The sequence below is a fragment of the Corvus kubaryi genome, unplaced genomic scaffold (assembly GCF_017639235.1).
Source record: "Corvus kubaryi isolate FWS band 111438036 unplaced genomic scaffold, C.kubaryi_AGA036_p1.0 split1-131, whole genome shotgun sequence".
In the NCBI taxonomy this organism is placed as follows: domain Eukaryota; kingdom Metazoa; phylum Chordata; class Aves; order Passeriformes; family Corvidae; genus Corvus; species Corvus kubaryi.
The window spans coordinates 9,666,005-9,692,432 of record NW_024582073.1 but is presented as its reverse complement, the minus strand read 5'-3'; the positions used below and the strand labels follow the sequence as shown (position 1 = coordinate 9,692,432).

The 26,428-nt window shown below is 37.7% G+C and overlaps 1 protein-coding gene across 1 annotated transcript in view; it reads left to right on the top strand.

Moving 5' to 3' along the window:
• Nucleotides 1-432: 432 nt before the first annotated feature.
• Nucleotides 433-26,428, top strand: part of NWD2 (NACHT and WD repeat domain containing 2) — a 47,849-nt gene continuing 21,853 nt past the window's right edge. The window contains exons 1-4 of the mRNA XM_042053361.1: nucleotides 433-490; nucleotides 9,814-9,921; nucleotides 14,881-15,056; nucleotides 19,823-19,939. Coding sequence (XP_041909295.1) covers nucleotides 433-490; nucleotides 9,814-9,921; nucleotides 14,881-15,056; nucleotides 19,823-19,939 — 459 coding nt within the window. The remainder of the gene's footprint in view (nucleotides 491-9,813; nucleotides 9,922-14,880; nucleotides 15,057-19,822; nucleotides 19,940-26,428) is intronic.

Below are 26,428 nucleotides of genomic sequence, written 5' to 3'. Positions count from 1 at the left end.
TTCAAAGGGTATCACTCAAGGTTGTATTTCTAGCAATGATGAAGAACTGCCTGGATTTTGTTGCATGCTATTGTAAAAGTAAAAGCTTTACAGAGGAGTTTAGATTTTATCCACAAGTAAACTTGTAAACAGAGTTATATGCACCTGCAGATTGGGTTCTATGACTGCTTTTCAAAGTGTTGAAGAAATAATATTAAAACAAAGCAGAACTTACAATTTCTTTTTTTTTTTTCTTTCTAACTTGGCAAATATTGCTTTATTTCTTCAGATGTATTTGCATGCTAGGCTGTGCCTCGTTCTTGGGGGCAGTGGCTTTCTTTCAGTGATGAAGAGGAACTTCTGGACCCTTCACACGGTTTCTAAGTACAGTGAGGGACAATGAAACAAGTGTGCAAATTCCATGCGATATTAATATCTCAAATAATATACTAGATGACGGACAGCAGGGGTATTGAATTGGGTCCTTATTGTGAATTGCTCCCTCAGCAAGGTGTGAGACCTTTGAAATGAGAGGCATTACCAAGCAGGCAGCATCCCAGTGCCTTCCCTCATCAAGAGAGGGGTGTTTGTTTTCTGCCTGCTCAAGGGCAGTGGGAAGACCTCTCAGCTGAGCAGCAGTCTGCTGTGCAGCAAGCTGAAGAGGATTTCCAAGGCTGTGTTTCAAGGAGGCCACGTGTATTCTGTGGTGGGATTTGTGTAATCACATAAGAGCAGTGTAGTACAAAAGGTACATAACTACATAACTTGGCATCCTATCTCTAAGCTTATGCAGAAAAATAATTCCTCTTAAGAAACTTACCTACATGACTGTGGGCATGTGTCCTCAGGTTTGTGAACACACAAGAGAAAATACTACATTAGACTTTGAGTTTTGTTTGGAAACTTTTAAAATGTATATCACATAAGCAAAACTTCAAGGAGTTACTAAACTTCTAATTCAAGATATGAGGGCAGTGCCCAAGTGGTAATTATTTTCATCTAAAACAAGTCTTTGAAATTCCTTTGAATTTAGCATCTGAAAGAGTATTTTGTGATGAGATATCCTTTCAGGCTGCAGTAATAATATGTTACTAATATCTACCTACAGTAATTTAAGGTTTTAATATATTGAGGGTGGTAGATATAAATATAATATCATAAATCATCATGTGTATGGAATACAAAGAAATCTGACAGGTTTTATTATAGGCAGTGCTGTTCAAGACAACTGCTTTATCCCTTTACTGGAATTTTAATTAAAGAAGGATAATAATAGATAGAGAACACAATTTAATCGTGATTGTGTCAGTGCTCCTCCAAAATAACTCCACTGGCTTGACACTACTCTTATTAATATAGGGTTTGTATCAGAGAGAAGTTTTTACTTACAAAATCTATAGTCAAAAGGGGAGTAGAGCTAAATCACAGGTAGCTGAAAGCAAGCAGTGTAGCAAAGTAAGTAGTAAGAAGGCCCGAGTCAGTGCGGAGTACCATGTGCATGCTGCTGTGCTGGGCAAGGAGGACACGTACCAAATGCAGGTCTTGTAAGCCACCTCTTCACCATCATAATTAAATGGCTCCCTCTGTCTTTGGCCTTGTCTTAAACTTCCTCTATCACCACCTGTTATTGCCCACTGTTGGAGACAGGGCACTGTGCTGGACAGAGCAGCTACAGTCATTCTTGTGCAGAATCTGGATCTAGAGGAAAAAGTCACCTTTAGAGACTAGATTTATCAGAGTATTCAAAATACACTTCCTGCCAGAAACTGGGAAGACTAGCAAATGGCAGGACTTCCACGCTGATCTTAATCCAGAGTCATGCTGTTGTACGTATCAATCCTTGGGATTGATCAAATAGCTAAGCAGGTCAAATTTCAAACTGTCAGAGCCTGTCAGATACTCTTGTTCAGCCTGCTGTTAGCATTTCCTGGGGTGGAAGAGCTGCAGTCTTCAGTATAGTAACACTCATCTGTGGTATGATTAAACCCTTGAAAAAATTTATTAATAGACCCCATTTCACCCTATTAGCAATTGAGTACCTTTACAGTCTCATCTAGGCTTTATAAATCTCCAGACTGAAACAGGTGTTGAGATTATTATAGTATATGTATGATACATAGCAATGTTATTTGTGAAATTCTTATTTAGTCTCTAACTAGTAATGCTCTGCAAAACATTAAGATGAAAAGAGAATTAATGACTTAGAGCCCTATCTGGACAGCTTTAGTTTCAGAGTTTAAGTTAGGTTAAAAATATTAGATTAAGATTACTTTTAAATGATTGAGAACTAGTGAGTAACCATGTGTGTTAAATACCTTTAGGTGAGTTATCCATACTTACAGAGTTATGCAAATCAGCTGTTACATACAAGATAAACGAGAAGCAAATGCAGTAAGATCAGGCTTAGTAAGTTAGACCAAAGGAGCCCAATACTCCTCTCTGACCCTGGCAATTTCAGATGTATGATGAAAGAATAACGAATCACAACAGGGACAAAATGATGAAGGTTATGTCTTTGTGCTTAATAACCTGTGAGGCCCTTTGCTTCCATGAATTTGTCTAGTTGCTTTACTAATTAGTCAATAGTCTTGGTGCTTGTAACAATCTTTCCAAATCTTGAGATAGATTATTGCCCAGTAAAATGCCTAGTCCTGCTAATTTTATTGGGAATTTTTTATGAACAAGACCATGCGTATTCAGCCAAAGAAGAGATCTCAAAAAACAGAAGTGAGAATATCTGTGGAGAAAGGATACCTAAAAGCAGATCTCCCTAAAAGAGTAACTTTATCCAAAACCATCATTGTAATGATCCATTTTTGTCTATTTGTGTATAGAAAGAGGTTAATTGTGAAGACCTAGGTATCTGAATGTGCTTGTTCCTGTAGAGGTATTAAAATGGAGCCATACTAGGAAATAAATAAGGAAATGACAGGGTTCAACAATCTAAGGAGCCTAAGATATGAGATCTGATCCAAAGGAGTCCAGTGTGTTATGCAGGACTCTAATCTAAGAATTATTTTATTATCAAGAATTTTCCATCCCTAACTATGCCAACACGACACATCTAGAGGATCTTGCTTTACTGTCATAATTATCATAAATAATGTATGACCACTTTATAAGTGATTTTCTTGTAACTAAGGAGTTAATATTTTTATTTTTCCATACCTACTGCTGTTTAATAAAGGCCACACAAATTCTAGAAAAGGAGATCAAAAGAAAAATATTTTCTTCCTTGATAATAGTCCTGGGGGCTACATTCATAGCCTGTACTGTTCTGGCAAGACAAAGTAGTAAGTTCTGAAGAAAATTTCTATTTTTCACCCTATAATATTTTTGATAGTTCAGATATCAGTGAGCAGTAAGTATTGATCTTTTTAGGAGTGGTTGCTAGAAGATACTAGGAAAATTACAGAATCATATTATTATGTGAGAATGGTCTTGTTTTACCTATATATGTATTCTATTACATTTTAAAGTGATGAAGAATTACGCAGTGCTCTTGAAACAAGTTACTGAAGCATTTCTGTTTGTGTGATCCCTAATTTGGTATATCGAAACACTAGCAAAATTTGGATCATGATTTTCTTTGAAATGCAAGTCATTTCCAACATAGGATTATAAAAAATTAAGCCATCTGTGGTGAGCAAAGTTAATGCCATTGAGTTCCATGACATGCATCTAAAGCAGGTATGTGTGCGTGTAACAGAGGTCCAAGGGACCTTAGACAGCTATTTCATTTGTCATTTTTTGTTGTGCAAATCACAGACTACAGGCTGCAAGGGACTTCTTGAGGCCTTCAGATGTGTCCTCCTGCCTGAAGCAGGAGCAAACATACCTGTGCCATTCCAGATAGATTATCTCACTCTTCATGAGCAGTCTCCAAACCAGTTAAGAAAATACAGGGGAAAGCAGACTGTACAGCACACTGCTGTGGTATGTCTTCCATAGCACTATGGTCATGCTTACAAGCAACATACAGACACAAAATAAGCTCGTTAGTCAATAAAACGACCAAAAGTAAAAAGTTTCTTGAAAATTTCCTTGTTTAGAATGAGTTTCAGTAGCTTTCAGTAACTGCTGTATGTAATTATTCACAAATTTCTCAAATCCAGTTTCTGCCTCCTCATCCTTTTACCATGTCAGGAACTCGATCTGAGCATCTGTACAAAAGACAGATAATATAAATAAATAAAGTCCCATAAGGATGATTTTACCATGGATGCATGTGTCCTGCAGTGGTCTGCTTGTTTCAGGTGAAGCTTTTCCGGAAATCAGGCATTTTTGAAATGTCTCTAATGTTATGGCTCATGTTACAGCTTTTGCTTTGATGGTTTATTTATGAATGGGAGGAGGAGACTCATTTACAGGATTTCTCTTATTTACATGGTGATTTGTTGGTCTGATTTGTTTAATGTCAGTCAATGAGTTAATGCTTTTCAAAAGAGAACAGAAGACATGTAGAAGACACAGTTCATCATTTATTCCTCTCTTTTTTTAGAAAACAGAGATTTAAATGCAAATAATCTCTTTATACCCTGCCTGTTTTAATTAAAAATGTTCTTTTTTACACTTTCTATAATCAACCATGTATAATATTATATAATTCTATTAAGCAATTCCATTGCTGGTATAATGTTCCAATCTTAATGCCACAGTCAGCTCCTCACAGTCATTATGTAAATTCAAAATAGTTTCAAACAAAATCTCCAGTTCCGGATTCAGTTGTCTTTAACCGTGTGTAGGTGTGGCAGATAAAAGATTATTCTTTCTCTATTCTGTGGCCAAGGGACAAATACCTTTGTAGGCACTGAGAAAGACTGATAGTGTTTGGCAGTGCAAGAAATGGAAATAAAGTTAAGTCCACCCTTTCAGCTAGATTCTACGCTGCCATTGAGAGCATAGCATCATAAAAGGTCTTTATCCTCCTTTAAAGGTAATTATAACTCATTGGGTATATTATCGGGAAAATAAGAGTGAAGAGTTGGGGAGGATGGATAAAGTAATTTGAAATTGCTAATCTGAGAAATATTCTGTAGTTCAGTCACCAATTAATTAAGTTGGTAGGCCAGTTCTGGAAGTTTTCTTTAAATACTATTTTCTGTATCATACTTGTATAAGGTATTTGTGAGAAATTAAACTTACTTGTTTCAAATACATCTGCATCTCAAATGAAGTGACTAGAACATGTGTTGAGCTTTTTCAGTTGCTAACTCCTCAAGATTGTTAAAATGCAGATTTACTGTTACCTTTACATAATGTGGTTAGCAAGCAGAAGAAATTAGTAAAACCTAGAGCAAGAAAGCAATAGCTAGGAAAATCAAGGCATCAGAAAAATATTTGACCAATAAAAACAGGTACATTATAGAATTTATTAAAAATGGCCTTTTCAACTGGATTATATAATCTTCACTAAAAATAATGCTTAGATGAATCATTAGAATTGGGAGGGTAAGGAGAACAAGATCTGATAAATCACTCTTCCTTTACATGTCAATCACTGTTTGCCTCTCAGACATTACATAATCCATCAAAACGAGCCAACTTTGTAAATTATTTGGCCATGTTCAATGAGTTTCAGTGTAGACCCTACCTGGAATTCTCACTTTTAAAAACTCCTGTACCACAGGTCCTGTAAGTGGGTGTTAATACCAAGGCTGAAATTGTCTGTCAGTATGTGAAGTAGTCCTTTAAAGAAATCAGTTGAGATTCTCCTCTTCAGGCAAGCCGTAGTTGAGTTTCTGGCATCCCTCCCTCATGGAGTCCCATTGTTCTGGACTTAATGCCCTCTTGCAGCTGCTCTCCTTTGCTGGGGTTGTCATTTCATTTCTTCATCTTTGGTAACAGTTTCTACAGCAGCCATGAGCTATTCTGACTGATCAGTGATGTTATTTAAACCTCTCCATTTAGCATCGAGAAAAAAAATCTGTTGCAAAGAAAACTCCTACTATGTATTCATGCAAGCTTACTGCACTGGCAGCAACCAGCAACTCTTATTCTTGTGTGGGTGCTTCTGCACACCCAAAAGTGTCAGGTTCGAGACTTTTTCATCTTCTGGCATAAAAGTCTTCGCATCTTTCACTTGAAGCCCATACAGTAGGCTGCATTTATCAGTCATGCTTTTCCAGTCGACCCAGCCGAGTTCACCAGTTTTGTAGACCCAAACTGTGGCTGTACTGCACCAAACAACCAAGAATGCAAGCTGGATTGGAACTCTGTGACCTGTGCCCCTAAAGTAGAAAATTTAGATGAGGGAAGAGCAACTTCACTCCGGAGCCAACAGTGCTTGCAGAGCTCTTCAATTGTTTTGCAGTACCGCCAGATGCAAAGTCACATAGGAGTGTTTACTGGAATTTCTTCAGAATGAGGTGTATTTAATGGTCCTGTACTAGACTGTACCATGAAATAAGTGTGTGCTTTTATGAGACTGGCTTTCTTGTGGTTTTTTAGGGCTCTGATCTGCTTTATGCTTTCTCAAAGCCTACAAGATACTACTTCATTCTCTTCAAGAACATGGACCTGCAGTTATGAGGAAGAATGTGACATGCTTTTGCTTTATTGACTGCCACAGCCTCATTACCTTAAGTGCCTTAGTAACACACCCTGATGGTTTTCTCTTTGGTTTAGTGATGTGAGAAAAAGAAGTAGCAAAGCTACTGCAGTACACACAACTTAATGGTTAAAAGCATTTTCCAGTGTTGTAAGTCTTTTTTGGGCTTTCTGGAAAATTCCATAATTTTTTGAAGTGTGAGTTGACACTTCTCAATGAATCAGTGGGATTTTTGCCCATAACGTTGTTACTGCACTGGCCCTTACTTCTGTTCTCTGTTACTCATATTTCCACAACTCATTCAGAACTCCTCCTTTAGATTTCACAAGAAGTTTTTCTTTCACATTAATTTTGATTATAGTAGCAAATTCTTGTCCCTAACAGGCCTTGTTGTTTTCCAGTGCTTATTTTAATAACCTTTGGTGTTCTGCAGAGATAATTTTTAGACTTAATTTAGGTGTTTCTAAATGTGCTGTGTCTTCAGTTTCTCCTGTCACATCATTTAATTGTATGACAATAATGGTTTGCAAATTGTCATGTTTTCTTGAGCTTTTCCTAACTTGCTTGCTTTATTAAATGAAAGAATTAGACATTTTTGAATTCCTCCACTTGTGCAGTTTGCAGAGTGCAAAAGGCTCTCCCCCTGTAGAGATTCTGCCTTCAACCTGTGGTGTCGCTGAAGCTCCTGCTGTTTGTTGGCATTTGCATGCAGACACGTCTGCGTTTCCGTGTTTGCCACAAATCACAGTCAAGGGACACAAGGACACCTATGCACCCAAGGAGCAGTCTAGGAGCATTTGCAGGCTTGGGAAAGGATTCCAGGTCAACCTAGCTTTTCTTGTTTTGTTTAAGAACATCTACATATAAGGGTGCTGTGTTCCCAAGGGGTAATGTGAGGTTAGTTAATTAGGACACGATATGAGATAAAATTCTCCTTCAGAGTCCTCATCCATACCATCACCACTAGACTGACAAAAGAGTATGTACTGTTTATTTACTGGTTGATTTATTTATGGATTGAGAGATTTCATGCAGACTGTGGAAGTCAGTAAGGTATCAAAAGATACGGGTTTTCAATATGTGCCAAATGATAGAACTTCATTTAAAATCTGCTGAGATTAGCAGATCTTTCCATTAACTTCACCAATGTTTGGATCTGATTCCAAAATTTGTTTCATGTAAGCATGCTGCATACAGAGTAGAACTGTCAGAAACCAATATTTGTTTCAAATTGGGAAGACAATCATGTGAATAATGAAAATTTGAATCTTGACGTTTGTATATAGGAACCACTTTTCCCATCTGTTATATCAGTTTAATATTGATGTTTCCCCTAAATTCTGTATTTTAACATGGTTCTTGACTCCTCTGATTTTATTAGTCAACTCTTTTTGGTTTTAATTATTTGGATGTTACTGTTAAGCCAATAGGTGGCACTGGTTAAGCATATTAGCAGTCAAGATGCAGGGCATTCTATAAAATGACACTGAGAAGTCTGGCCATTATAATTTTTAAAACATAATTTTAAAAAATACATGTTGCATATGTTTACTTACTGTTTATGTGGTTTTTTACATTTGACATCTTACTGAACTGACAGCATGGAACATTTCAGAGAAAACTATGCCTCTTTTAAAATCAGGTATTGTTTGATTTGGGGCTAAAAAAGAAGAGGTAATTGCTGCAACTATAAGTTTTAGGCTTATTATTATACCCTACATTATGAATCCTGCCTAGTTAGGTCATTTGTTTGTTTAAGTGTTCTGGTGTAGATCACAAATTTGTAGTCACATCCTGTCATTTCTTCCCACTTGAGAGACACATTTCAGAATTACTTACCATCTTAATGTTATTTTTCAATATTTATTCTGACTTTCATGACAAGCAGACTTTCCTTTGGGCTGAAATGCTTTGTCCAATCTTGTAGTTATGTTTTTTTAAAAACTGAGAAGGTTGAGTCACGTAGACTTTGTGCACGTCTGGTGAGAGAGCTCCAACCACCAGATGGAGTGAGGACATGCAGCTGTGTTACATCACAGTAATGTTGCAGTGTTTTGCTAATCAGAATTTTTTTGGATGGTTAGTTAGTTGTGGGGTTTAGTTGAATTAATGAATGGTCTTCAGTCTGTCCAATTTCTCATTTGCCTTCCAGAGAGCCAGTAGAGATCTGAAGGTTGGCATTTTTGTTTGGGGAAGGGACGCTGGGAATTGACCCAGAGCAGCCTGTTCCCATTCCCAGTCTACCTAATCTTGGGAAGCTTTGGATGCCTATTCTAATGATCTCTCCCCACAGAAACTCCAAGGGAAAAAAAATGACAAGTGTCCATGGAGTTCATTTTCTAGGATGGCAAGGGTACTAGGGAACTCAAGGTTTTTTTCTACCTCTCTTACCTGCTATGTGATTCAAGCTCAATTATTGCTTGCAAAATGCTCTGATTCTGAGATGAAAGGCACTATAGAAATGCAAATTACTTATTATTATGGTATTATTTTCAGAGACAAGTTTTCCATAATATTTAGGAACATGTTACCTTCTGGTATTCGAAGTTTCTAGTAGCATGGGTAATACACAATGCTGTTGTGCCTTATCAGTAAAAAGCGTAGTTTAAAAGGAATAATTCAGTTGAACAGTCAAATGGGTCAAGAACATACTAGCATTAAGAGGCTTGACAGCCACTTCTTACTTGGCACTGCTGCTGAGTAATTTTTAACCTTAGATAATTAAAGTGCTGAAATTCTCACTGCAGCTACTAGACAATGGTTATAAAATACCCACTTTTTTTTTAGTATTGCAATGCATTAAAAAATCCTGTGGCAACAATCTGTCCTACCCTTCTATCAAATCTAAGCACTTAAAAACTTAAGAGAAAGCAAACAGCTGGATATCTTAGTGAACATGCATTCAGGACTAGATCAGAAGTTCACTGCTCATCCAGGGCTTCCATAGTTGCACAAGAGAGTCCAACATCATGTGTTAATACATGTAACGGTGTGAAATGTGCAGGGGACTATGGCAGCAGAGAGGTGGGCTGAAAGCCGTGAGGTGAAGACTTCCAGCAAGTGTCTCTCCTGACCACTGCAAAGCACAAGAACACCAAGAGTGCAGGGGATGATAAAGAAATTGTATCTTCCGCACATACAAGGAGCTGCTCTTTCTTGGGTGACTGCCTGGAGATGAAACCTGTAGACAGCTCTGTGACCCCATATGACAGTCATTTCTGTGGTGCCTTAAACAGCTGCAAGAGCAGCTTTTCCTTTTTTTTTTTTCTTCTTTTTCTGCATAGGTTCTTCCAGGTTCAGCTGCCTGCCGCAACTTGTTATGTCAGTCAGCAATTTTCCTGCTGGCTCTCTCAAGCTGGGTATTGCAACGTTCCTCTGTCAGTCAAAAAGTGGTAGGGCAAACACACTCCATGCTTAGGATTTTCCTCTGCTTGAGGGCCTTAGCTTGCATCATGCATGGATATGGTTACTCACAGGTTACTTTTCCATTAACAGATTGTCAACTTGAATGTGCTGCTCCTTTGATAGTGGTTGAGGGCTCACTGTCCCCACATTGGCACCTCCTTTGCAACACAGGATAGGCGAATGGGGCTGAGCAATCTCCTTGTTCAGCTGCATTGAGCCTTGACTGAGTAGAGTCGTTGTGTGACTGCTGCCCACATAAATGAAAACAGCCGTTCACATCACTGTACTCAGACCAGTACACCACCAGCAAGGAGATAAACTGTTTGGTCTTAGGACTGAATAACTGCTGCTTGGGAGTGGGCAATTTCCATCAGGCTTGTATGTTAACTCTTCCTGTTCACTTGCATCGACATTTTGAAATTTTCTTCAACAGGGCTGTGTTCCGTGACTTAGATTTATCCCAGAGATTAATGTTTGGCAACTCTTTGTAAATCCGCATCATCTGTTTACTAACACAACAATGAAAAATGTACTTGCTCTATTAAAATAAGTGACTTTAATAGCAGAACAGCTTGTGTTTGAAGGTCAGACTTTGGCATGGGAGTAGTTCACACTAAGAAGCAGCACCTTGGCATATTCTAATGAAAACTGGCAGTGGTTTGACTGAGCTACAAGCCTTCAGAAATCACACTGCACACAAACAGTTGTGTTTATTGGACAGGAGAAAGGATGTAGATGGATATGTGACTAATTCAGTTCAGTCCTCAGGATTACCCTGGGGAGCATGAGGAGAAGGAGGCTGCACATTCTTAGTCAGTTCCAAGTGCAGGGGTGGGCAGGGCAGTGTGGTTGTGGAATGGCTTAGGAGGCAGCCATCTGCAAGAGATGGCTCTTGTATGGGAGATGTGCACTCAGCAAGTCACTGTCTTGTGCAAGACTTGGGGTTTGGGTTCATTTAAATAGTGGAGAAAAGTTTAGGGTTGGGGGTTTTTTTTTAAGTTTTCTTTTATGTTTTATGAGATTTAGTTTCATTCCCACAGTTTATTGTGAACTATTATTTGTATTTCTGAGTTTCAGAATTAACATCAAGAGGTGTAGAAAGCTCATCTCACAACTACTGTCTCATTTTGTCTGCTAAAAGAATGTAATTTAGTTAATCCGTTCATCTGCAGCAGCAGCCTGGAAGGCGGAATTTGCCTGTGTGACATTTTTGTTGTTAGGAGCTGCCAGCTTCACAGATTTGCTGTCACTTTAAATCAAGTTAGATTATATTTAATTAAACCAGCTTATCTGCCATCCATACTAATTACCATAGCTCATCTTAACTATATACACTTCTGTTTCCTTAAATTTTCAAAACTTATTTCATTTACAGGAATTCTTTGAATTAATTAATATAAGCACCAGACTCAAATTCCAATTAGATAAACACATTCCATTAGATATGGAGGTAGGAATAAAAATACAGAATAGGTATGCTGAGTGTCTTATCCAGACCACAGTTCTAGTTGAAGAAATGTTTTATCTATTTCATTTTTAAGATATTACAAACGTAGAACTACTCCTGCAGTGTGTTGTTTCATTTTCTGAACAAGACTACACATGTTACGCTGCAGGGAACAGCACCATGTTCTAAAACTAGAGCCAGCGGGGTTCTGCGGTACAAATCCTGTGGGCATAAACACGAAGTAGCAGAACTGTTTTATCTGTTGTAAACCTCAGACAAAATATTTCCCATTTGTCATTTAATCATGTTTACTCTTAAATTCTGCTTTTTTCCAATACTTCCTTTTTTTGTTGTTGTTCCTGCAACTTAGACTTCTTTAGATCCCTAGTAAGAGTGTTCTCTCTGCTGTCACGCTTAATTAACTGCAAACAATAACTGTGTATTGTTGCTTCCTTAATAACCAAGCTGTAGTCATGATTGATTTTCATTTAAAAAGGCAAGTATCATTTTGTTTTATCTCAGTAATTGAGCAGTAAGTTGGTTTTCAACAGAACTTATTCTACTTGATCATGAAGATATGATGCTCTGCATTTTCATAAACTTCCATGCCAAAATTAACCTGTATTAAGGCAAAGAAAATAGAATATATAGTCTTCTATGACTGACTGATCTAAGGGTCTCAGTTACTGTGAAGTTAAAAAATGAAGCATTTCAAATAAAGCAAACTACACAGTTAGCTTTTATCACAAGGTACAGCAACACCATTGCTTTGGAGCCAAAATATTGCTGTGTTGGCACCATGGCACCCTCTGACTAATTAGCCTTGTTAGCTGTGTGCTACATTCTGCAAGAAAAGGATGACTTAGACACTAAAGCATGAGAGGAAATTAATGATTGTGGATCCTGAGGAGGGAGAAACTCATCCATCCCTTTTATTTACTGACACAGGCAGCTCTGAGCTGAGAGTGCTGGTTTTTTCACTCAATTCCTAAATAATTGTAGGATGTGTCTATATTCATCGAGATCTGCAAGTGAAGTAAATCTCTCAATCATCACTATCTAATACACTTTGACTCACATCATAGTGGGGTCTTGGTGTGCATGAATTGGATTCCTTTTCGATGAAAAACTGGAAGATAACTCGAGGTGCTCACCAAATGCATTCCAAATGTTTGTGAGGGTTGAGCTCAATCTAAAGTAAAATGCCCTGAAAAACATACGGCATGGGCATTGGGTCCTTGACACCAGCTATTTTACTCTACAGCTTTGCTCCCACTAGCCCAGACAGGAGCAATTGTCCTCCCAGGTAGTGTACAAGCAGCCTGGATAACTAAGTCAAACCTGCAAGTTCTCCTGAGAGACAGGATTACTGCAGGTTGCAAGGGGTACTCAGGTCAGGCCACTTGGGCTAACCTCCCTCCTGAAGTGCTGTCAGCAGAAACTTGGTCGACCATGAACTTGTCTAGTTGAGTCTTGAAGTGCTCCAAGGACCGCAGAGCTTCTTCTGGTGTCCAACCTGAACTTCCAAGCTGTAGTATGTTATCGTTGTCTTTGTTGTACTCTCTGGCACAAAGAGCTTGTCTCCATCATCTTTGTAAATGCCTTAGAAGTAATTGTAGGCTGCAGTTGGGTCCCTCTTACACTCTTTGCTGGACTAAACATGCCCAGGTCCCTCTATCTCTCTGTGTAGGCCACGTGCTTTTGGCCTCTATCTCAGTAGCTTCTCCAGTTTCCTCCCTCTCCTCCTGATTTGGGGTTTCCAGAGCTGGGCATAGCAGTCCTGGTGCAGCCTCTTTAGTGTCGGGGAGAGGAGCGTAATAACTGCGCGAGAGAAAGTGAGGCTACACTCCTCCAAATGTGCCCAGAGCAGGGTCTCTTATTGTCAGTGTTCAAATTGGATATATAAAAGCTCTGCACTTTAGATTTAAGGTCTCATCTTGCGTGGTGCATGGACAGTCAAATGGGAAAGCTTGTGATGAAGCAAGGACTTTAATACTTCTTGGACCATTGACAGAACACGTAAGCATAGTTAGTATGTTTTAAAACATTAAAGCATAAATACATACTATTACATTATTGGACTTAGAGAGGATGTTTTCTGAAAGCTACTATGTCTCTGAGTTTTTTCCACATCAAAAGTTTGTGAAGGAAAAATTGTGGTAATTCAGATAAATTGGATTAAACCTGACTGTACTTTTAAGCCTTTTGGTGTGGACTTTCTTACTTTTTTTACCTTTTACCTTTTTTATTTCATGAGAAATAATTCTCTGGATGTTTCTGGATTGCTTTCTGTTCATGAAAATAAGTGGTAATTATACTACACTTTTGTGTAATATTCCAAATATATACTTAAATAGTAAGAAGGATATTATTAGTTTGGTGTAATATGTTAAATTACAGATTTCACACTTTCCTAGAATTTTTTAAATAAAAACATTATAAATCTGTGACTATGATTCTATGAACAGACGTCTGACTCAGATAAATCAGCTGTGGCTCTGATTGTGGCTCTAAAGCATTGTTGGATTTGCATATATTTCTCTTATTTGCAACAATATGGGAAACGTCAGATCAGTTGCAATCTATTGTTTTGTTTCAGTGCAGTTACACAAATAATGTGTGCCCTGCAGTAGATGTTCTCCACCATTCATGAGTTAACACTTCATTTTTCATCATATGGCACTGAGAGCTAGTGGTTTACAACAGTTATGTTCTATTTTTGAAAATAACTTAGCAACAGTGCTACCTCTGTGTGGTTTCAACTCAGTTACAATATAGCAAAATCCATCACATATCATAGTCTTGTGAAATAGAATTTAGTATCTACAAAAGATTTCACTACTAACCGAATTTACTGCATATTTGACCATATGTGCAAGTGGTATGTTTTATATGAATGTGTTCAGATTAACTTGGACATACTGAACTTAATAATAATTTTGGTTTCATTGCCATGTTGTACTTCATTATCAAAACATGTCATTTTGCATGGTAAGAATAACATGATATCAGCACTGAGCATTTAGTATTATAGGAGGAACCACCTGGGCAAAAGATAAATAATGCTATTAATGATAAATAATACTTTTAGGATACTATTAGGTTAAAGATGGTGAAGAAAGTGATAGCATTTGAGACAATGTTATTAGTTCATGTTGTTGATTTATTTCTAAGTATTGAGATCTCTTTCACCTTTGGTATATCTCTTTGTTCCATGGTGTTTCTTATTTGTAAAATTCAGCTTTTTGGAAACTAAATAGAAGTCAAATCAATAAAGAAATTCTGACTGGTGAATTACAAAATGAATTCAGCTCCACTGAATTGTAATGTGCTGCAAAATTAAGATGCATATGAAGCACAATTTTGCCACATACCAACACATTTACATGATTTTACATGTATTGTTACACGTGCAAACACTTCCATGTGTTTGTACAACATACAATTTGGGGATTAGATCCCAGCACTTGATTTTCATTAGTGCTCTGTGTGTGTTAAGGGCTCATTTTTAGTGAAAAATCTGTATCCCTGACTAAAAGAAGGGTTTATATAAATATTGTTAATAGCATCTTTTTCCACAATGCAGATACAATAGCAGAAAGGAGGGCCCTAAGAGAACATGTGTATCCTAAGCTGAGAGAATTCTGCAGAGAAAACTATGGCTTGGAATTTCAGGTAGGTTTCATTGTGTTGAATCTTGCATTACTTTATCTTGAAATTAACTCTATTTAGAACAGATAACATTTTTAAATATCATTGGTAAAACAGAAAATTACAAAAACTTTGTTTCACAGAATCACATGCAGAATTGTTGAGGTTGGAAGGAACCACTGGAGGTCATCTAGTCCATTCCCTGCTAAAGCAGGTTCACCTGGAGCAGGTTGCACAGGATTGCATCCAAATGGGTTTTGAATATCTCCAGAGAGGACTCCACACCCTCTCTGGCCAGTTTTTTCCAGTGCACTGTCACCCTCACAGTAAAGAAGTTCCTCATATTTAGGCGTAACTTGCTGTGCATCAGTTTCTGCCCATTGCCTCTTGTCCTATTGCTTGGCACCACCAAGAAGAACCTGGCTCCTTCCTCCTGACACGCACCTTTAGGTTATTTGTATGCTTGGATAAAATCCCTTCTCATTTGTGTCTTCTCCAGGCTAAACAGGCCTAGCTCTCTTAGCCTTTGATGTACTTAAATTATTTTACAAGCAGATTTGAGGTAGATTCTGAATGGATGAAAAAACACCACCTCTATTTTAGATATTCAAAGTATATAAGAAGAAATAATGTTACATCTAATATACTGTGTTGTGCTTCTTGAAACCATACTTAGGTTCCACTGTAATGTGGAAAGTAATTTAACCAGGTGAATACCAAAACTGATTACCAAAATGAATTGAACATGGAACATATTTATTGTGATTCTACGCTATGGAATTTGCTTCCTTTGACGTCAACTGTAGCATTCCTATTGCTTCAGTAAGTTCATGTTTTCCTTTGTCTTATGAGAGACATAGACCCATGCACATCTTTGGCAAGAGCCAATTAGTAATAAAGACAGTTGTATTTGATTTAAAACATGTGTTTGGCATCACTGTTAAAGTCACTGGTACTTTAAGTCAGGTGTATCCTAATTCACGGTCCCTTATATGTCAGCAGGCCTGGAAGAGACCGTTTCTCTGCTAAGAGAAACAAATACAGCTTGTGATGTTGTAAAAATGTTGTTCAGTTTTCCAAAAATTCTGGCTCTGCATCCACAAGCTTTCCTCACATACTTATTGACCCCAAAAACTCATCTCTCCAGAATGTAGCTTAGTTGGAAATAGCTAATGCCTTTTAGGCAACATCCTGTTCCTCCCAGTGTATTATTCTTGATGCACATGCAGCTGGTTTTTAATCAAAATAACAAGTTCTTAAATTAGGATATTTGGTTTTAATTCCCTGAGTCACAGTGGAGTTGCTGAATCTGCATGGTGGTAAATTCCAGTGATTTTTGATTATGGCTATGAAAGAATTTCATCTGAAGGTCCTAGCTCATCAGCTGGTTGGGAAGTCCCAGCTGCAGTGATACATGAAAGGAATAGCAAAAGATATTTAAATAATATTTTTCTTGTATTACTACCATGTGATATTCATGGAAAATATCAACCCCTTATTTCTGTAATCTTTGAGGAGTCATCTTGGTGAGGGAAGTGTCTCTTCCAAGTAGATCATAATCCACTGAATTCTTTGTGAGAGGAAACATTTCTTTTTTCAAACAGATTGTAATGCATCTCCAGGGAAGGAGTAATTAAGTTTACTCTAGTTGATATCCATGGAAGCAAATTATTTTATTATATAGTTTCAACACCAGGAGCATCTTCAAGTGATATGAGGTCTGAGAGACAGCTCTACTGACACAGTTCAGAAAACTGCTAGAAAGCTATCCCATTTCTGTGGAAGCAAAGTAGGAAAATGTACAAAAATAACCAAGGAAAAGTAGTCTTTTGAAAGACACTCTGAGGTAGACTTTAGCAAAACATTTTTTTTTCTATTCCATACACTAAATTTCTTAGGTTAGTAGGCAAAATCAAGACTACAGTTTTTAGTGCAGTGGTGTGAATAAAGTATTGTGTACTTTTCAGATACAGGGATAAATTTATATTTCTGTGTACAGAGCAGAACACATAACTTTTCATCCTGATATGTAATCTTCTACTGACCAAACAAGAACTACTTTGCATGTGACTACTACAAATGCACTATGCAGGACACCCTCTACCTAATAAATCATGACCCAAATGAAATGCATTTGAGTACATGCATTACTCCAACTTTCACTGAGTCACCTGGCTGCACTCAAAATTGTTTCAGTTGTTGCAAAGCATGAGATCTGTCAGGTGTCATCAGTTTGGTGGGAGCTGTTACTGAACATAATCACCATATGAGGGGAAGCAGAACTGACTATATTCAATCACACTATGAATGTGTTTGCTTGATGGACATCTTTTTCATTGTATCAGAAAATATTTCAGAAAAAGACATGTATTGACAAAGGCTGAAAGCAGGTAAGCTGGGGAAAAGACTTTCAGAGCATAGGGTGGTTTTGACCTGAAATACAGTACTTTTACCGGGGAGGATGGAGAGGTTAAAGAAAGTAGTTGTAATTGAAAATTTTGGAAGATAACTAAACATAATTAATTAGCAGCATACACTTTTCTTCTTCAGAACAATGAACCATTTAAAATAATTTTCAACAGGATATATATGCTAAAAAGAAAGTGGAATTTTGCATGAATGAAATTTTTAGTTCTTTTCTTAAGCTCTTGGAAGTGATTAAAATAATTCTATCTCCTAAGAAAAATCTGTGAAACTGTAAGATTGGTAGGACAAAAGCTAAAGTAAGCAAAAGGAAACACTGAATTATGAATGAAAAGTCTCTTTTTATGTGACTAGTGTGGAACTGAACTAGACCAGTGACAGCCCACTGCGTGTAAGGAGCTCTTGCAGAGGGCACTAGTTGTCATACGACCTTGGAAGTTTTACTAGAAGTTTGAGTGGGTGTTTGTCACACATTTTTCCAAGTATAAGTAAAAACATGCTTCAAAATCAGATATAGTTGTCTCCTTGTTCCATTTCTTAATTTTGTAAATCCTATTTATTTTAGTTAGCATAATGAGCAACTGATGAGACATTTTGAAATTCTTGGTGTCTTCAGAGGTTTGATGGGTAAAATATTTACTCTTGCAGTACAAAATTATAACATGTTAAGATACTATGCGCTAAAACTGTTACCCCATAAAATAACAAACAGCCACTGAGCCCCTGCAATTATCTGGTATTCCAGGGGGTTTCCTCTTCACATTTATAGAATTAATGTGATTTCTGAACAGTTAATTAAAATAAAAATTGCTTTCATGTTTCTGAAGAACCTGAGCAGCACAATAAATTCATTCAACAAGTAATTGAAATATTTCTTAGTGTATGCTAAGATCTGTATTTGAAGGATTTTATAATGAGAATATTTAAGCTTTGTCATACATCATGCAGGTAATCAGACAGATGAATACAATGTGAAGTTCAATAAAAAAGTTGTATTAATAAATAACAGAGAGAGGAAGAAGGGAACAAATATTTTCCTGAGACTAAAAGAGAAAGGACAGCAAAGAAGTCAGTGCAAGTGAGGGAGATAGAGAGATTATTTGAAACGCAGTTTTGAACAGCAGAAAATGCAGGTTTCAGCAAAATTTTGCTTTGTTTGAGTCCCAAACTTTTAAGGCAGAAATAATCAATGAGACTGTTGGTAGTGAAATTGCACATAGGCATAAATAGCTCTAGGATTTGGTCTTAAACCTTGGTATTGGTATGAGAAATTTTCCAAGAAGATTAACCAGCTCTAAACTGCTGAAATTTAGTTTTACATCAACTCATTATTAATTCTTATATTAAGTCTTCAGGCTCATTTTATAATCTGTTTAGACAACAGCTAATTTTATGATTCTGTTTCTTGCAGAGTGCTTCCACAGTACAAACAACATTACAATAAACAATTTGGTAATATATTCATGTAATAATACAGTTTTGATTGGTTTTTTAACTGTCCATTTGAACTTCTTTTTGTTAAAGTTACGTACAAGATGTTAAGAATCAGTAGTAACTTAAAGGTGAGAGTAGTAGCTTGTACCATGAGTTTTGTTCCAAAAGTAATTCAGGCATATGATCTCTATCTTTTTAAATTCGATTTCCCACAGTAAGAATTGGGCCTTTTAGTTAAAATGTATGGTGAAATCACACTTAATCATTTAATTTTTTGTATAGGTTTAACATGAATGATTTCTTCCAGGAGTTTGTTTGCAACTAATTAGGGTCACAAAACTGAGTCTGTAGCTACATATGAAAGGCTGGACAGCAAGCTCTCTGCCACTGCATATCTGTACAATCTCTGCTTCCACAGTACAAAGAGCAGCTAACAAAGGAAGTATGATAATGGAGAACCATTCCTATTCTTTCTTTTGAGCCGTGTGCACAGGATGAGTTTATATCCTGTGGATACTAGTCACACAGGGTGTCAAACCATGGTCTTGACTGTGATCCACAGTGAGATTCCCATTAATTTTCATGGAAACAGGATTTTTTCAATGCTTTTGTCATTATTCTTACCTATTCCTATAAGCAATTTAGTAGCAAATAAAAGACTACATCAAATCAAGAGCTTGTCATGCTAATCTCCCTATGACTATGAAATGAGAGATTGTCCCAGGAGGGACTATCTGGGAGGGAAAGTAAGAGGCTGGAATTCTCATTTATATGAGGAAACCCTGCCAGTCTGTGTAAGGACTGGATGTAGACCTCATTGCTTTCTACCACACTGAAAAGCAAAGCTTAGTGCACAGGATGTTGGCAAAGCTAATTTTTAATTTGATTGGTAGAAAGGGCATATGGTAACTATGTTGCATGCTGTTTTCCAGGTCATAGACTTATACTGGGGAGTTGAAGCAGATGAATGGGACAGTCCTGAGCTGCAAAAGACTCGTATGAAGCTGCTAGAAGATTGCTTGAAAAGTTCTGCAGGTCCATGTTTTGTTGTGGGTATAAAAATAATGTTTTACTTTATAAGAAAAATATAATGTTATCTATCCTAACGTGCATGATTCAGTAACAAATGCGTGGTTTCTTCTTTCTAACATATTTTATGTTCATTGCTGTGCATTTGCTATGCAAATATTTCCCTATGCGGCTCTATAGACTAACAGTGATTACTCAGTATTAGTGGAGAGGAAAGAAGGATCTTTTATGATCAGTCCTCGTAACAAGATGGGTATGATTGTACTACTATCACAACAGAATTATTGACAACTTGTTTAAGGAGGCCACAGTTAATTAATTCTTGGCACTTCTCACACATGCATTTTCAGCTGTCCTAGAAAGACTTAAAAAAAAACGGCAGCAAAGACGAACTCTCTGGTTTGACCAGCATTTGCTGTTTCGTGTCATAAACCCAGGACAATTTAGGATGCCAGGTATTAGAGAATGAAAAGACTGGAGTTGAGTGACAACCTGAGGAGGCTCTGAGTCTGTGATATATACAACTGATTGTTCTCTCCATGGTCACTTGCTAGGCTTCAATGCAAAACAGTCTTAAGACCATGCCTTCACTATCCCAAATTTTCTTTTCTATATTTGCCAAGAAAATGATTTATAAAAAGTACAAAGTTTTTCTCCTTTGTACCTAAACATAGCTAACTAAGTCAAGTCTAATTCTTAGACTTGTCATAATAAGACAGAGAAAAAACTATAAGTCCTTGATTATTTTCTTAAGGGAAGAATGGTAAATAGTTAGTGAACTGAAACCACAGAATCCGGTGGGATGGAAGGGATGCAAAACGCTGGCTGCTGTGGAAGCTGGAGATAACATCTCTCCATGCCAAAGATTAGACAAAGAGCAACCTGTAGTATGTGTCATTCTGTACTTCTGTCACACCCTTACAACCATCCCTCTGGCTCTTATTCATTCACCTGTTTGCCTCCCTTTGTTACTTAGCTTCAGAGCCCTGGAGAACAGAGACTTGACCATAAGAACCCAGCGTTTGGAGTACAGAGTCTGGGCTGGGTTTGATGCTGTCACGACACTGTTTTTCACAAGCACACGCTGGCCCAGATCTCTAGAGAGTTTGGGTAGCTTTCATCTTGTGTGACTATATTTAGTTTTGTGGGTTTATTTTTCTACTTTCTATCTTCCCTTTGATGAAAAAACTAGAGCTGGAACAGAAAGGCATGGAGTCTTTCATGTAGCAACACCCAGTGTCCTTAGACATCGATGTTGTAAAATCTCTGACAGTGAAAGAAACCTTGTCACGTACTATTGCTGCATATTTTAGCAGCTCAGAATCTTGAAGCTTTTAAGAACTGCCTGCCTGATACTGTTACTAAGGAAATCAAGCCAAATCAGAATTTTTAAACAGAACAAAACAGTTAGTGAAGAGGTTGCAGTGAGCCAATGATTTCAATATTTATTTCAGGTTTTCCAAGGATGGGCCAAAGTAGTAGCTCTCCCAATGACTAGACTGGCAAAACCACAGAAATCTGTTTATGCACATTTGTTCTTTGCTCTGCTGTACCATAGTGAGATGGGGCTTATTTCATTTACAACAAAAATTGAAGATGATTCTACTCCAACAAGCATAATTAGTTTTAATTTATAGTAACATAATGAAAAATTGACTTTGGCACTGCAGGCTTTGGGCAACTTGCCATTTCTTGAGGAAGTTCTATAAAATGTGCCACTTCTTTTCAGCTGGTGGGTTGGGGTTTCTTTTGTATTTATCAATTACCACTTTTTGAATTAAGACACAGATCTGGGATTAAATGGAACTATTCAGAAGTAGCTACTTGATATGGATTGATTTTTAAAAGTGTTTCTTTATGGCACTTTGTGCCTGCATTGTGATATTGGATGGAGAGAAAATGAAATTCGGTCCTTAAATTAGTGCAGTGAATTAGCTGGAAGTCCCAAGCTTTTCTCCAAAAATGAAACAACAAAATCCAAATTAGCACATATTCATAAGCACAAGGAGGAGACAGTTCTGAAAAAAAGCGGAACTAATTTCCTGTAAACATTGACTTTGGGAATGTGCAGTTCTTCTCTTATCTGCTGCCTGACCTCTATTAATACTTGATTCAGTTAAGGGAGAGGGAAGTTGTTTGGGTTTTGGTCAGGTTGGGGTTTTTGTTTGTGTTTTTTTCTGCTGTATAAAATCAGTGCCTGTTATACTATCATTTAAGTCATTTAAATACTCAAAGCTTTTACTGTAGGTAAATACGTACCATGCTATTTTTGATCTACAGAATAATTTATGAAGACTCATATATGAGGGGAAAATACTTTTCATACAAATTTTATGCAGAAATCTTGTCTTTGAAATCTACTTGGGAAGACTGAAATCCAGTATATTTATAATTGTGAACTGCTAAACTCTATATTGCACAGCAATACCAAAGAAAAAATGCATTCAGTGTATCACTGGAACCTTTACATTTACATACATCCTGCAAGTTATAACACATAGGTGCTCTTTCACCTGCATACCATCACACAGTCTCTGCCTGAACTGCTGTCCTTACATGACTGTGTCCTGAAAGATCATAAAATGAAAAAGAGAAATGGAAATTAAATGTGAGTCTGTTACCTGTAAAGGTTCACTCAATTAATGCTTGGGATTGTACAAACCTTAGAGGTTATCTCCACCTATCATTGAAAACCTCTGAACCAACGAACAGTAAAAGCATTCTCTACCTCCTCTGAACAGCAATTGTAATTTACATTAGCCCTCTCAAATTACTGGCAGCTTGTTCTTAATTTGTGCCTGTTAATGGTATCCATAACCAGTTACCTGTTGCCGCCTGCTCGAAGGAGCTGCCCTTCCCCCGCCCCGGGACCTGCCACTTGCTCTGAATCCCCTTTGTTCCAAGCGCGGGTAAAACCGAAAGGAACTCAGACTCTGGAGCAGTGTCTGACTGGCCGGACACCCCGGGTCCGCCGCCAGTCCTCCCCTTTCCCTTCCCCCGAATAAAGAAAGAGCACGGAGTGCACCCGCCCTCTTTGGCTCTGCTGCCCCCTTCTGCGAGCAGCTTCTGTGTGTCTCTGTCTCGGACCGAGAGAAATCTACTGGCACGATTAAAGCATAGAGCGAGGGCTGTATTTCTACCTCTTTGCTTCTGCTCTTGGTATTAGCTTTGCAGCTACCACTTGCCGCTTTTGGAGCTACTGAAGTGCTAGATCGCCCATGCAGTCTCTCTAGGCAGCTCGGGGCTTTCTAAGGCACTGAACTATGAGCCTGGCCGGCTAAGTGTGCTGTGGGTATATTCACAGTTACCCTCCTTGTTTGCTGATGGAGAACAGGGCTGACCCTGTGAAGGTGGCCACTTAGAAATATGAGAAACACCAAACATTTTGAATTGGGTCTCACCATGTCCTCAAGAGTTGCCACCTCTAAACAAATATAACCTTACATCGTCATCCCTTGTGTTTTCACTGGTCTGCTGAGGTACCCCACAGAGTATTTCTGACGCTCCTCTCTCCACAGACCTACTGGGGATGTGGAAAAGCTCTTTTCCCCACTTCCAGTCCAGGGCAAGGACAGGAGGTAGCAACTGACAGGCCTGAATTCAGGAGCAACGGATGCATCCCATCCTGGACAGTCCCTAGGGAAGCATAAAATTCTTTCAACTTTCATAGACCTAAAGAACCTAGCATTATAAATTTGGAATTCCAGTAGGATTTTAAAAGAATATTAGCAATTTACAACATTTGGCATGTCCTTAAATCACACTGAAATTGAAGAGGAAATATGATAAATTATGGAGTGGAATGTTTCTAGTGTTCGTATCTTCTGTCTGTGTTCCTCAGTATAATGCATGCTTTAATCGTTCCATGAAGTATATTGCTGCACTGTCTCTGAATAGTACAAATGGTTGATAATTAATGTTGAGTGCATTCCAGCTCAGAGAAAATTCCAAATTATATTATTCCTGCTCTGCTGGATCTCCTCAACTCCGGTTTCAGTTCTGGTGTTACTTTAAGGTTTAGTCTTAATGTGAAAACTAAATACCCAGGTTATGGAATGCCTGAGTTATAGCTTTCTTTTGCTTTCATAGGAAAATCACCACACACTTTAAATTAGGGAGGCAAAAGTCAGTCAAATGTGTCTATACTAAAACATCCAGTTCAGGGGGAATGCTAAGTACCCAGTGCTTTTAGGGAATTCAACAGAAGTTATCTGTGCTTGGGCATTTCAGTATTTAATTTTCCTCAAGGATACATCTCTATTTATAGTTTTAAAGTGAATGAAGAGAAATACCTGGAGCCAGACATGGCACAACAGTCCACCTCTTCCAGTAAAGTATATTCCAAGAAAGAAATATCAAATTATTAATTTTCTTCTCACTCTGCATCTGATTTAAAACCCATCCAAATAAGAACTCCCTCTAATATAAGTGGCTTTGGGGTCATATCAGGAATGGCTCCACAGGACTTTGTGGCATTGATCTGGAGTAAAGTATATGTCTGCAGACATTAATTCTGTTTTAGATGGACTTGGCCAACAAGAAAGATTCTTCTGTAAATATCAAAACAGATCTTTGTATATTTTGAAACCCTTCAAAACAGACAAAGTGATCAATTTTAAAGACATAATATGCAACTTTCCCCCCAGCAAGCTTTGGTCTTCTTTCACGGCCTCCAGACTAAGAGGCAAAGGATGTCTATCCCTTTCCATATAGTTTCGCTCTGAACAGCAGAATACACAGGAAGTGAAATCAATCATGGGGGGATATTACATGATTAAGCTATTGTAAGTAAATTCCTTCATCTGCTTTAGGGATGGGAATGTATTTTCCTGTGAATCATCTCTGATTCTCTAAATCTAAAATACTTACCCATTTTTTAAACTTTGCCCATTGAAAACAGGTACAAGATTCATCAGACAGCTTTTCCATGTAACATAGAAATTGCATGGGTTTTTATGTAGTCTAAAAATAACTTGCATTTTCAGTCAGAAGACTGCACATATTTTTGGCTAAGTCACTGTACTTCTTTTTCTTGACAGAAATACAATTTTTGGTGCTGTGTTCCAGAAAGGTTAAGTATTATATTTAATATGAATGACCATATTAGCGAGAATAAGGTTAACATGAAGTCATATTTGCATCATGCTGTGTAGTGTGTAGAGGAAGAAGTAGGCTGCATGAGATTTATGCAATTTATTTTCTCATGACCCTCAAGACCATTACCAAACCATCTTCTGAGTACTATAATCAGTTAGATGTAATGATCTGTCCTACAAATGAAACTGTAGATCAAAAATACAGCATCAGCTATTCTGTAGAAATGAGTGGGATGGAGGGGATTCTAAACCTTGCAATGCTACTTCTGTGTAAAGAGGCAGCATACTTTCAAATATTTAGCAGGCAGGTGGTAAGTTCAAATAGAGATACTAATACTGCTGCTTGCACCTAGCATATATCCCTTCCTTTTTTTCAAATACAGACATCCACTTCAGAGATGTTTTGGTTCTCCAAAAACAGACCCAGAAAGAAGCACCTACTCAAAAAATAGCTAGTTCACTTTTCAGTCTGATTATTGTTAAATCCAGGTAGCAGTAGCTGGGTCTTTTGTTTTCTTTTTGGTTTTTGTTGTTTTGGGGTTTTTTGTTTTTGTTTGGGGGGGAGGGGTTGGTTGGTTGGTTGGTTGGTTGGGGTTTTTTTTGAATAATCAGCATGTATAATTTCACAGGATCCCTCTTTCTTCAATAAAAGGTGCTAATTTGCAGAACTAAAATAAGAGAAAGTATCAGTGTTCTTCATAGTGATTCTGTTATGCACCCATAAGGTATTGCCTCTTTTCCTCTTAAAATATTTCCTTTCAGTGCAAGGTCCTATGTTGGAGTTAGTGTCCTGTTAATATGCAATGTAGTAAGCTTCTTTCTTTCGTAACTGGAAAACCTCACAGAGTAACTTTTTATTTCATTCCACCTTGAAAAAATGAAGCACAGAATATTGGCTTAGAGAACTAGGGAGACTGCAATTATTTTGAGTAAATTACGTGTTCTTTTCTTGTTAGCTCTTTTGCATAGTATAGAAATTACTTTAATGCTTGAAACCGTTTTAAAATGCTTTAGTACATTCTAAATACTTTAGTGCTACTCATGGCTGGAAAAACAGTTCATCACCTGGCCACGTGCTTTGGCAGACCATATACTCTACCTCGTAGTCATACAATGGCATGGCACAGGCAAAACAGTGTTTTCATTCAGGAAAGTGACGCACACACACACACACACACACATATATATATATATTTATATATTTGCTATATTTTTTTCATTTTCATAGGAATCTGCCACAGCCCGTGGCGTAAATCAGACCTCTCCTGATGGGAGAGAGTTTTTAAAGTCCTTGCCAGGAGTTAGTTCAAGAGACAAATGGAGACTTTCAGCCTTTGCTGCTGCTAGATAGTTGTTTATTAAGTCTTATCAGAGAAACAGAGTCACTAGCGTGACCCAGACATAGCACAGAGC